This window comes from Podarcis erhardii, assembly GCF_964252035.2.
Source record: "Podarcis erhardii genome assembly, chromosome: 4".
Classification (NCBI taxonomy): Eukaryota; Metazoa; Chordata; class Lepidosauria; order Squamata; family Lacertidae; genus Podarcis; species Podarcis erhardii.
Window position 1 is genome coordinate 55,217,452 of NC_138508.1, and position 13,441 is coordinate 55,230,892.

At 37.8% G+C, this 13,441-nt stretch overlaps 1 protein-coding gene across 1 annotated transcript in view; it reads left to right on the forward strand.

Annotated features, from left to right (window-relative positions):
- Nucleotides 1-12,126, forward strand: part of MORC3 (MORC family CW-type zinc finger 3) — a 28,865-nt gene extending 16,739 nt beyond the window's left edge. Inside the window, exons 6-17 of the mRNA XM_081859877.1 lie at nucleotides 740-890; nucleotides 1,482-1,613; nucleotides 2,924-3,043; nucleotides 4,447-4,544; nucleotides 5,777-5,878; nucleotides 5,973-6,095; nucleotides 6,187-6,258; nucleotides 6,805-6,847; nucleotides 7,886-8,058; nucleotides 8,202-9,042; nucleotides 9,572-9,663; nucleotides 11,175-12,126. Of these exons, the coding sequence (XP_081716003.1) occupies nucleotides 740-890; nucleotides 1,482-1,613; nucleotides 2,924-3,043; nucleotides 4,447-4,544; nucleotides 5,777-5,878; nucleotides 5,973-6,095; nucleotides 6,187-6,258; nucleotides 6,805-6,847; nucleotides 7,886-8,058; nucleotides 8,202-9,042; nucleotides 9,572-9,663; nucleotides 11,175-11,325 (2,098 nt within the window). The 3' untranslated portion in view covers nucleotides 11,326-12,126. The remainder of the gene's footprint in view (nucleotides 1-739; nucleotides 891-1,481; nucleotides 1,614-2,923; nucleotides 3,044-4,446; nucleotides 4,545-5,776; nucleotides 5,879-5,972; nucleotides 6,096-6,186; nucleotides 6,259-6,804; nucleotides 6,848-7,885; nucleotides 8,059-8,201; nucleotides 9,043-9,571; nucleotides 9,664-11,174) is intronic.
- Nucleotides 12,127-13,441: the final 1,315 nt, after the last annotated feature.

Below are 13,441 nucleotides of genomic sequence, written 5' to 3' on the forward strand. Positions count from 1 at the left end.
AAGACTTAAGTTAACAGAGATTTGGTTCCACTTTGATTTCAGAATAATTAATATTCTATCAACACCCGATAGACAGACCTCTCAGTTGTGTATGAGAGGCATAAAATAAGCATACAAAACAACAAATGGGGCTCTCTGCTAAGTTGACTAGCCTGATCTGCTTTTGTCAGGAAACTGAGTCAGAATGACCACTCCCCACATTAAATGGGGGGCGCCCTTTCCGTGGTCGCTGGCAGCCCCTGGACCCTATGTGGCACCATTAGCATAAGCTTGGTTTCGTCTCCCCCCAGGTGGGATACCTGGAGGTCTCCGCCAACCTCAGTCAGTTGCCCAATCGCACCTGGGGAAGTGTTGCCAAGGTGATCAGGCCAGGTGGGGAGGGACTACCTGCCCACACAATAGAGGGAGGATCTTACCTGGGAATCGTCATTTGGCTTCAGAAATACAAAAATACAGAAATGTATTTTATGTTTTTAAGATGGCTATAGCATTGCTAACAGAGTCCAGATGCTCTGGTTTAATTTCCCTGTCTAGTTAGAAGCATGTACTGGTAGTTAATATGTAGTAGCATACCCTAAATCAAGGAGAGATAATGATGTACCCTCCAGAAGTTGTTAGGCTACGACTTCAGATAAATGTTTAATAATACTTTAAATGGTGCTGATTACTGAGGACTGCTATTGTTGTATTTATATATAGTATTGTTTAAATTCAAGTTTCTTTAAATGTCCTTCCACAGAGAGAAAAATGAACAAACAGAATTTGATTTCGATACAGATAAATATGATATTAGGATTCCTGCAGATTTAGATGAAATAACAGGGAGAAGAGGGTATAAAAAACAAGAGAGACAAGATCAGATTGTTCCTGAAAGTGATTATTCATTACGGGTAATGCTTACTATTCATTTTTTTCCTATTGGTTGTAATGTTATTCTCCACTACGTCTGTACGTGGAACTCTATACAGAATCATCACAGCTGTTCTTTTCTCATTGGACCCTTAAAAAAATCACTGTTAAAATATGCTTATTCCATTTCACTAAGTTATAAGACTTATAGCCAAAGATTATGAAATGAAATTGCCCTGTGCAAATGGGCATTCTTCCTGGCTGAAATAGTCTACAAATATACTGTGATGGACTATCTCTGATGCTGGTGGTTTTGCAAAAGGGGGACTGAATAATTTTCTCTTTAACATTCAGCAGCCACCTTACTAATCACTGTATCTACCGCTGTCTTGCTGTTCTGTCCCACACATGCAGAATCCAGTGCTTAACGCTATGTATAATCTGGACACATGTTTAAAGTGCCATGTGAGTTCTGATTGCTTACTTAATATCATTTGACTTAAATCTGCAAAATTTGGATAGAACTCCAGTTTACATATTTTACAAGCTGTATGCTGAAAACTTGTTACTTGTTTTCTTTTAGCTTGCACAATGTACGAAAAATTAACCATGTACTTTCCTTTCCTTTTCAGGCTTATTGCAGTATCTTATATTTAAAACCAAGGATGCAAATAATTATAAGAGGACAGAAAGTACAAACGCAACTTGTCTCCAAAAGCCTTGCTCACATAGAGCGAGATGTTTACAGGCCAAAGTTTCTGGCTGTATCCTTTATTACTGTGGGCTGTTGCAGACTGACTAAGAACGGCTGGCCTAGTACACGTGAAACCTTTGACTCTTCACTTCACTTCTCTCCCCACTTGGTTCCACTATCAGCTCAGATTTTAAGCATGATTTTAAGCAAGAAGCTTTGTCGTAATTTGTGATATGTTGCAGAAACATTCCCATTTAGGCTTACCTGCTATTGCTTTATAGGTGAAAAAAATCCAAGTTTTTTTGTACATGCATATCTCTCTTCTTTAGAAAGACCCAATAGTAGTGTATCACCTCATCACTCTCGTTGCTTTGGCAGTGGCTATGGTATATAGCCTAGTAACATGAATTTGGGGGGGATTATTCAGAAAGCAAAGGATTACCACTTAGCTCTAGTTGTGCCTTCTATACAGTTGTCCCGTGGTGATATATCGTAAAAACGAGCAAGGATAATTTCCAATCTAACCTACAGAATGGGGCACAGAACTGGAAAGGCTAGAGGCGAGTCCATCAACGAAAGTAGTAGGACTGGTGGAATCTGAGTGACCAAGAGTCCTATGTTAGTGGCAGCCAGCAAAGGAAAGCAGTTGCTAAATAGTTGCAGTTCTTTTTTTAAAAAAAAAAGTTATGGTCACTGGTTAGAATGTGAAAGTTTGCTAGTCAGTGAACAAAATTGTAATCATCCCTTTTTATTTTAATATCAATATGCATACAGAAGTAAGCTCAATTGTTCCAGAACTGTATTGAAGAATACAAGCAACTGATCCATAGGATAAAATATTAAGTTTTAAATGAAATAAAGTGGTCTTAGGTTTTTCACCAACTTTAGGATTGGAGCAGTGTTATGCAAGCATAGTTTTTTATCTCTAAATTTTGTTTTACTCCATTTGGCTAAACTCGCTGGCTTTGGATCCATTTAGTAAGTAAGACAATCAATACAATATCAGAAATTGCTACTGTTCATAAAACAGGAAAAAAAGTTGTTAAGATATTTCTTCACTAATTATAATTCCCTTTATTAAAGGCTTTATCTAACAAACTTTCCTTTAATTTGTAGTTTAATTTGAAAGTTCTGAGTTTTCTCTGGTGTAATTATGGAGTTTTTTTCAGCGAAAAACGTATCTATTTTCAAATACAATATATTTATTTTACTATATACAAAATGATTATTATATTTTGTACTGTAACTTGTACTAATGGTTAATACTCTTTCACATTCTTGGGGGCTAGTGGAATTAATCTTTAGACAGCTCTGTGTAGAATGAACGTTCAGTATGAAGAGAACCATTTTTTTATATTTTCCCTAACTTACACAAATAAGCCCAAAACTGTAAGAATTACTTTTGGATTCAACTGTCGAAATAAAGATCACTATGGAATGATGATGTATCACAGAAACAGACTAATCAAGGCTTATGAAAGAGTAGGCTACCAGCAAAAGGTGAGAGAAGTTCATATAGCAATAGTTCATCTTTCCACACTTTAATTGAAACTTGTTATTGTTAGTCTTGTTGATGTAAAATTCAATTTTTGTGTATTTTCAAAGTGCTGTGGACTGAATTTAAAGCACTACCGCTTAAATCAGCATTTTAAATTATCCATTGGTATGCTAACATATTTACTAAACAAGGATGCATAGAAATTGATCTGCTCAATCTATACATTAAAATATTTAAATTTATGACTAAACAGAGTGATTACTCTACTCCATGTTCTGTTTCACTTCTACTCCTTTCTTTGTACTGCCTAATTCTTGCCTTGGATGGGGGGATCTCACCCCCATCCAAGAAACACAAAGTAGCTAACTGCCCCCCAATCTTTTGCAAACTGCAAAAAGGGGCAGCCTTTTAACTCACGTATGTTCGACATAGAGCAATTGTTTCAGGAGTTTTGTTTACACCTGCATGTAGTTTTAACATGTAGGTTTAACATGCTTATAGTCAGATTAATTTTAAGATAGCTATTCCTTAAATTACTATATTTATTTTTTAAAAAAAAGGGAGAATCCCCCTCAATATTTAAAACATTATAAAAATGGTTTCTGCACCAACAAAAATCTTGTCTTTTAATCAAAACGGTTTCCTGCAAATTTTTGAAAAACCTTGTCATTCTCTGAGAAGCAAGTTGTAAACATTCCATGACACTGCAGCAGCTCATTTAGTAAAGTCTTACATTCTGGGGGCAGCCAAGGGCTGCGGTCAAGAATTAACATTTCATCCTTCTTTACTTCACATTTTTCTTTCCAGCCAGTCCCCCCCCCCCCCCGCAAGTAACTATTGTTGTTATTATTTTTTGAATTGATATACTGCCCTATACCCGCAGGTCTCAGGGCGGTTCACAGGATAAAATTACAATATAAAAAAGCAAAATACATAAAGTAAAAACAAGAACAACCTAATAACAGCCCCCCCAAAAGAACTACTGTCACTGAAAGCACTGTGATGCTTAAACTGACAGAACTGTATGTGTATCCACTGTGTTCTGATTAACTGCTTCATGTTGAATGTTGCCATTCCCAAATAAGTCTGAGCATTCTGAAACCAATCTATTCCAATACCTAGCTCCAAATTCTAAGTCATTTCTCAACCTCCCATTTACTTTTAAGTAGAAATTAAAAGGGGTAGCAGAAGCTTGCTTAGAAGTTAGAACAATAAACTTCATTTTCAAGAAGTTCTTTATCCAAGCAATTGAACTTGGAATAATCCCTGTTCTGGCAACTTTTGTGATGGAACTTGTATACTTGTATAAATATTTGTTTAAAATACTGGAAATTTGTGTTCTTGGTGAAATCATTGGTATATCTTCCTTGTCTATATGCTTCCCCTACCCCCCCCCCCTTTGCAGGCAAACAACATGGGAGTAGGTGTAGTTGGGATTATCGAATGCAACTTCCTAAAGCCAACCCATAACAAACAAGATTTTGATTATACTAACGAATACAGGTAAGAACATATTCTAGGATCCTCTTTTCACAGTAGCCAAACAGATGCCAGTAGGAAGCCCACAAGCAGGGGCTGGGTGCAATAGCACTTGTGATTCCAAGGAAACTGCTATTGAGATGCTTACTTCCTTTGAGATACTAGGGATAGAACACCACCATTGTGGCTAGTAGCAATTGATCGCCTTATATTCCATGAATAGCTCTAAACTCATCCCAGTGGGTGGCCATAGCTAAATTCCCAGTCTGCATGTAACACTAGACCATGGCTTAGCAGTACATTTCTAAACAAGCCACAGGCTGGCTTGTTAAACTAACCAATAAACCAGAGTTTGTTTCCAATCTGTATTGGGAATCACTTTGAGATGCCTTATGGCAGGCTTCCTCAAACTCGACCCTCCAGATGTTTTTTGAGACTACAGTTCCCATCATCCCTGACCACTGGTCCTGCTAGCTAGGGATCATGGGAGTTGTAGGCCAAGAACATCTGGAGGGCCGAGTTTAAGGAAGCCTGCCTTATGGGAAGGTTTTCATACAATAAGTAATAAAAATAACAGCAGCAACGATCACCACCAGAGTTTCAGGTCCATATGTAATGACAAGTTAATGGTCAAACTAAGCTCTGCCGTCAGTTAAGTTCTCCTGGCTATGTGAGTCAAGCACATGAGCCCTAAGGCTTGTGGAAGTCCCTTCTGCTCATGCATACAGAGCTGCTCTCCCAACAGTGGTGTCATTACCACTTTACCTACCCTACCTCCTTGGGTAGAGAAATAGTAGGGTGCTGTTCAGGCACACTCTCTGTAGCATTCACTCTGCAGTTAGGAGCACTAGAGCCGTCTCATTGTATCACACAGCTTGCCTATAACTCACCCTTTGGCTTCATTTCTTGTTTTTAGCATTATTTACACAAATATATCCTAAAGGGAGGAATTTAAAAGCATTTTTAAAATAAGCAATTCACTGCTTTCCCCTTATCTCTACCCTTAGTAGACATGTCTGGAATCTGAACCAAATGCAGAATCCTACTGTAACTTCTTAGGAGTTCAAGATTTGGAAGGAATAAATAGATTACGCGTTAGCACATTTCTAGTATGTTTTCCTTAAATGCATAAGTGATATTTCTGCTCATTGTTCTTTCCCAGTAGTACTTGCTTTCTGTAGCACATGTCAATGTATGTTTCATATTATACAGAACGTGTTTTGTTGAGACACAACTTTGTATTTCTTGCTTATTAGGCGTACAATGCAAGCGCTTGGTGAGAAGCTAAATGATTACTGGAATGAGATGCAAGCAAAGAAACTGGATTATCCTCAAGAAGAGATGGTTGAAGATTCCCAGTAAGTTTTTCTAAAAACATAAAACTCAGTCATAATCTGTGCTTGGTTTAAATTATATTTGCTTAGTTTTAATGCCACTTACACTCTGTTACAGGAATCGCCCTGATCAAACCTGGGTTCAGTGTGATTCATGTCTAAAATGGAGGAAGCTTCCAGATGGAATGGATAAATTGCCAGAGAAGTGGTATTGTTCATACAACCCTGATCCTCAGTTCAGGTAAAATAGGGAGCAATTCGGCAATTCGTTTTTTCTCAGATTGCATTTGCTAGCTGGATTAAATATATATATATTCCTTTCTTAAAATTAGAAATTGCAATGTGGATGAAGAACCTGAAGATGATGATTTATTAATTCCATATGAGAAAAAGTTTAAGAAAAGGTGAGCATTAAATAAAAACAGGAAGTTGAAATGTTGGCTTTTTTATGTGTTCCATCAAACAATTTTGAAGACAGGCACTAGGAAGTTTATTCTGTAGAGTTTTAAATGGGTAATATGCTTCCTTCTAGCAAACCCATTATGTTTCGAATACGTTTTTGTTATTTGTTTAAGTCAAGAAATCCACAAAAGAATTCACTAGTCCAAAGCATACCTTCATTTGGCAATACAAAAGTGAACTTTGTCCTTTTCACTAATGGTTGTTTGCTCTCACCATTAGAAGTTATAGTGAGCTACATAGAATCATAGAATTGTGGAGTTGGAAGGGACCTTGAGGGTCATCTAGTCCAGCCCCCTACAATGCAGGGATGCTGCCCACAGCTGTCCCTTGATGGGCGCAAACCACCAGCAGCCAGACACACTAACCCATTTCAATACTGGAGGGCTATAACATAAGTTATTGATGCAAAAGGTCATGTAAAACAACTTAATATTAGAAAGCATATATATACTGAGCATAAACCATGATACTTTTTCTTCTCAATGCAGAGACAGGGAGAAATTAAAGAAAAGGATAGAGCTTAGCCAGCAGGTACGTGACTGATTATCTTGACATGTTTACTTCTTTGTTTGTGGAAGCAATGCTAAATTACTTGCAAGTTTTCCTATACTGTACCAGGTTCATTTTTTGCATGAAAAGCAGCAAAGGGTACTTTAGCTTCTTCCTCCATTTTTGTGTGTCTTGAATATACATTCTCTCCAGGTCAGAATTTAGCCAAGGATATAAACTTTCCTAGGGGTGAAGGCAGGATTGTGATCAGTGTACCATGGATTGACAGTTGGCACTTGCCGCTTTACCAATTGCAGAAAGATTAGTGTAATAGTTGAGAAGGCAATTCGCTATTTCCTGGCTCCACTGCTGGATACAAATGCTGCTGTCATCAGTCTCCATATCTTCTCCACTCTGAGGATGCTGAATAATCGTAACACTTGAACCATGGAAAGAGGTTACAGCAGTGGAAGATGATTGATTGTGATCAATGACATCTAGATTGGTGGACAGCACTGCCTTCTGTGGGAGAGAGTTTTGTAGTTTAACTATGTGCTGCGTGTAAAAAAAAAGTACAGTGGTACCTCAGGTTAAGTACTTAATTGGTTCCAGAGGTCCATTCCTAACCTGAAACTGTTCTTAACCTGAAGCGCCACTTTAGCTAATGGGGCCTCCTGCTGCCGCCGCCGCTGGAGCATGATTTCTGTTCTCATCCTGAAGCAAACTACTTAACCCGAGGTACTATTTCTGGGTTAGTGGAGTCTGTAATCTGAAGCATATGTAACCCAAGGTACCACTGCACTTCCTTTTATGTGTCCTGAATCTTCCTGTTTCTGTGCGTAAGTATATTTTATGACTGTTTACATATTCTCATTCAATCTAATTTACTCAGTAGTCAAATTTCGAGGTAGAGTGATATGGCTAAAACCTGTAACTGAGCTGCTAAGGCTTTTCCCGCAGCCCATCCAGCCATATATGTTGTCATTTTGTGGTGACTGCAGAGAGTTCAAGGAAAAAGTCGCAGTGATGGAAGTGAATGTTTTCTTCTCTAATTGTAATGACATATTGCCGTTTCTACAGATTTATAACGAAATGTATTTACAAACAACGGCTGCCTTGTCCAGTGCACCTCCATTATTGAGTGAAACTATTCCAATGTTTCATGCAGAAGCTTCAAACGTGTCACTTACGAGACCTCAAAACAAATCAAACAGCACATCAGTATCTTCTCCTCATTCTGATCCTGAAAATAGGTCAGTAAATAAAACGCAAGAATATTTCCACCTACTTTCCCTATTTGCTTGTGCTGGTTTTTTAAATTAACATTTTCTGGAGCTTAGCCTTTAAGGGAAAAAACTGGTATATGATTTCTGTTACTTTGCTTTTATTTCTTTAGCCTTAAACGAAAACTTTCCAATGCTGATGCACCACTACCTTTTAAGATCACAAAAGTGACTAGCCAAGCATTTGAGAAAAAGAAGCAAGATGATGATGATGTTATCATTTTGGAAGAGAACAGTACTCCAAAACCTGACGCTCTGGAATGTGACATCACAATAGTAAAAGTTGAAGGTGGGGCTGATGTTGATTTCAGTAATATTGAAGGAGAAATTTCTATGAACAGAGATGCTTGTTCAGAAACAAATGGTTCAAAAGGAACTGCAGCAACACAAACTGAAACAGAGGAACTTTTAGTAAAAAAGGAAGAAGCTGAGGGCAATGCAGATAATCAGCTGTCCAGATCAGAACATGAAATAACACTTACAGAACATCTTCATGTTTCGGAGGCTGATATTGTGAATGCAGACATTAAGATAAATGAATTAAGCCTTCAACTGCTTTCATCCAACAGTGAAAAAGAAAAATATCAACAGCAATGTGATACATTGGTAAAAGAATTAACACTGTTAAAGCAAAAAATGGATACAAATGGCAAGCATGTGCAAAAGGGAATATGTCCTCAGTCCACAGAAACAAAAAGTATAATATCAGATGCAGAACTCAAAAAAGTTAAAGAAAAAAGTAAAGAAGAAATATTCATTCTGTATGAACAGGCATTGAAAGACATGAGAACACTGAAACAGCAGTGTGATACTCTGCAGAACTTAAAATCTGAATGTAGTAAATGTAAAAACATTGAGAATAAAAGTGAAGCAGATGACATGGCTGTGCAACTGGGTGATGTTTTCAGACAGCTAGACAATTGCAGCATTGAAAGAGACCAATATAAAAATGAGGTAAGTTTCATAATTCAGTACATAGAAAGGCTGGGTTGATATTTAGATTTACTTGTTTTGGGTTTCAGTCTCACACTTAACCTTAAATCCATTACCTTAACTTAATTTTAATGGAATGTATATAAAAGGGTCTTTCAGAGCATGCATTTCCTACAGAATTCAAGTGCCTGTGAAATCAGTGAGACTTAAATAAAAAAAAGTTCTTTGGAACCGAGAAATTAGCCAGTGAGAACATCCTTTGACTTGAGGTAGCCAGATTTGGTGGAAAGAGAAGACCTACTATAGAAAAATAGTGTTTAGTTCAGATTTGTGCAAACCAAAATATTGTAAGTAAATCAGACGTATCAGGCTTCCGGAAAACATTTACAAACCGGAACACTCACTTCTGGGTTTGCGGCATTCAGGAGCCGATTTGTTCGGCAGCCAAGCCATTCAGGAACCAAGGTACTACTGTATACTGTAACAAGTATTTCACTTTCGTTTTTCATTTTCAAAAATGCAGGTATATAAAGCTTTGATTTACTTTCAGATTGAACTACTGGAAATGGAAAAAACTCAGCTGGGCTTTCAATGTGAGCAGCTGAAAGCAGAACTTGCAGAGTTAAAAACTAATGGAGAAAGGTATATATTCCTACTAAGAAGCCAGATTTGTGCATGAAAAAGCATGGAAAGGCTCTAAACTTACATTTTCATCTATTTTCAAACCTACCTTCAGGAAAACTTTGCACATGAATGCCTACCAAGAATCCATATTGCAGAGAATTCCTAAGCATGAAGCACACACTCAGTTCAAGCAGGGCATTTACCAGGTTTTAGGTCTCGTCACCCACCTTGCCATGTCAGTGAAGACTGCAACCTAGAACACACCCAACATTCTCATGTTGCTGTGCAATGCTGAGGAATAAGATAATTGTGAGGAAGCTCTTTTACTTTTCTTCTCTTTGAGGAACTGATGGCAATCTTCTTAGACAGGACTGGCCCACGTGATGCCATCCAGATGTTGTTGGACTCCCATCAGCCATGGCCACCATAGCCAGTGGTCAAAGATGATGAGAACATTTGGGGCAGGGATGTGCATTGGCTATCCCTGTTCTAAGGAAACTCAGGCATCTCCATAATGCTGTTTATACAGTGATGCCTTGGTTTACAGCCATAATTCGTTCCGGAGGTCCAGTTGTAAACCAAAACAGGTTGTAACCCAAGGCGCGCTTTCGCCAATGGGGCATCCAAAACAAATGGGTTGTAATCCCCCCAAAATGGGACACAAAAAAAGGGACACACACTTCAGGGTTTGACGTGGTTGTAATCCAAAATGGTTGTAATCCAAAACGGTTGCAAACCAAGGTACCACCATCCAAACCACTGACCTAATCAACCTAATTCATTGCACCCAAATACTACATGCCACGTAAACCACTTAAAGGTTTTGATGGTGAAGCATGATATTAATCCTACTTTTGAATGAATGAATGTCCTAGTGTAGCATGTGATTGCTGGTGCAATCATATGAACCTTTTCTTGTTGTTTGTAGCTGTAGCAAGTATGTAGGAAAATAATCTATACAATACCAAAAACAGTTTTACATAAATACTGTTTACTATTTCTGGTGAAACTTATTTTCAGACATTTTCTATGTTAAATAAATAAAATTAATAGACAAGGTGAGCTACAATATAACATCTCTATTCTATGTAACATTTCAATTTAATTGGTTTAAAGTGTCATTTAATGTATTCTTTAAAACAATGTATGTCAAATTTGTAACAGACTATAAAATAGTGATAGAAATGGGAAAGGAATGAATGAACAGTTGAGCAAATGATGATTTAAAGCATGGGTAGGCAAACTAAGGCCTGGGGACCGGATCCGGCCCAGTCGCCTTCTAAATCCAGCCCATGGACGGTCCAGGAATCAGCGTGTTTTTACATGAGTAGAATGTGTCCTTTTATTTAAAATGCATCTCTGGGTTATTTGTGGGGCATAGGAATTTGTTCATTCCCCCCCCCCAAGGTCTGAGGGACAATGGACCGGCCCCCTGCTGAAAAAGTTTGCTGACCCCTGATTTAAAGTGCTGAACTTATCTTCACCATACCTGTAATTTTAACTGATGTTCTCAATCTTCTCTTTCTTAGCGTGAAGCTGCGATCCCTGCGAGTTAACGTGGGACAGTTACTAGGAACAATAATGCCTGAACTTAATGTGCAGCAAATCAATCCTGACATTGGCATAGTTGATGAAATTCTAGGGCAAGTTCTGGAGCAATTGCGTGAAAGCACTACTTAATTTTGTTTCCCCTGCAATCTCAACATACCTTATTGTCACGTTTCCAGCCTGTAAAGACTGTTCATTTTAGTGCCATACTACACATGAAAACTGGTCTGGTTACCTTTTAGGCTTCTGCCTCAAAGGGGCTGCTTTTTATTGGAACTGCAGCTTCTGGGGTGGGGATGAGGGTATCATTTTCCTTCCATACTGTGGTTTGTGACAAAAATCACCCTTCCCCTGCAACAGCTTATTAGCCCCAGAAGGTAAGCTACTGGCAAGTAGCATTTCCCCTCAAATCACTAGTATTTTATAGAGGCCTGTGAGTATTTCTAAACTTTGATACATGATTATGTATTATAAGCTGATTAAAAGTATTGTAAAACAAATGTTATGTCACAGTATGTTTCTAAAACAAATATCAACTCATGTTCTTAATTTTGATAAAGTTGTCAAAAATTACTATAGATATTATGTACCTTTTTCATTTTCTTGAAAGCAACATTTTCCCAATGAGTGATTATTGATATTTCAACCTTATAGTGTATATGCTAGTTAAGGGTATTGCAAACAAATTCTTTCAAATTATACTGTTTTGTTTAATTAAAAGATAACAGTTTTCAAAATATGGCCATATAGTTCTAAGGAGCAATTTTTACATACTTTTTTCTTTAATTATGTATTTGTTTTTCATTATTCTCTGAATGTATTGTACAGTCTGGGTTGAAAAAAATTGACTCTATGGAGAATATTATTTAAATTTATACTGTACATTAATACTTTGAAGAAAAGTGAATAAATGTAAATAATTTTTTATTTCCATGAAGTTAATCAAAAGATGTATATTTTGGACTAAATGTGGGGGGGGGCCACATCATGGTGTTATGAGTGACAAGAAGAATTCTGTATCTGGGCAAATGGTTCCCTATTAAAAAACACCTGCCTTTTTTGTTTCCTTCTAATTATGAGCATTTACAGCACAGTCCTAATCATGCCTACTCATTGGTAAGTCCTACTAAATTCATTGGGCCTTACTCCCACATAAGTACTTAAAATTGTGTACTTGTTTCTCAGCTTAGCAAACTAAATACTTATCTCCATAATCCAGCAAGTTAACTTGAGGTGCAATCCAGTAATTTGTATTTAACTATCAGGACTTGTGGCTTTACCTCATGGGATAGCAGACCTTGTCAAGAACTTATGATGAAACTCAATTGATATTTCAACAGCATTCTGTCTATAGTTTGTAGGGCTAGTCCTGAGGAACTCCTGTTCTCTTAGGCATGTGGAGCAGTTCAATTCAGATTAATTTTATACATCCAGCCGAACTACATGTGGATACCTGGGTGTTTGGACTGATGTCAAATTCACATCCAATTCCTTTCTGGTATATGCATCTGATTTAAAAGTGTGTGTGTGAAAACTATACTTACGCATTATATCCTTTTCTTTGATTCCTAAGAGAGGTTTTTAGGACTCTCAGTTCCTTTGATTTTAAACCTCCTGCAATTCAGGAATCTGCCCAAAAATGGGGCTCAAACCCACAACCCTGAGATTAGGAATCTCATGCTCTACCAACCGATCTATTGTTGAGGGTGATCTTAGTTTGGGGAATGGGAGTTGGCTATTGCTTAGACTACAATAGAGGCAAGTCTAACAGCGGGCTTTGGACAGATGGAGAAGTCTCTTATCTTTCTCACTGTAAACTCTATTAAGTTGGGGTGGGGAAGGGTTACAGTTCTTGACAAGTTGAAAACTGCCCCACCAGAGAGAAATAATGAGCTGTCATTACAAGTTAACTTCCTATGCCTCCCCATCCATTACATCAGGGCTGATAGATGATAGAATGAGATTTACTGGTACATCTCTGGGTGATTTACAGTTGATCAGCAAGTTTTTTCATATATTAATGAAAAAGCTCAATTAGGCTGGTCAAGGAAACAAAAATATTTGGAGGGGAGAATCAGAAGTGGATTTTTGCACCAAATGACTTGTTAGCTCAGTTCTGGAACTGCAAATCTATCTTCTCAGTGGTGCTCTATGCACGCCCATCTCACAAACCACCTCTTGGTGTCCTCCGGGTTAATCATATGCAGCTCCTTCAACCGTTCTTCACAAGGCTTGGTTTCCAGACCCG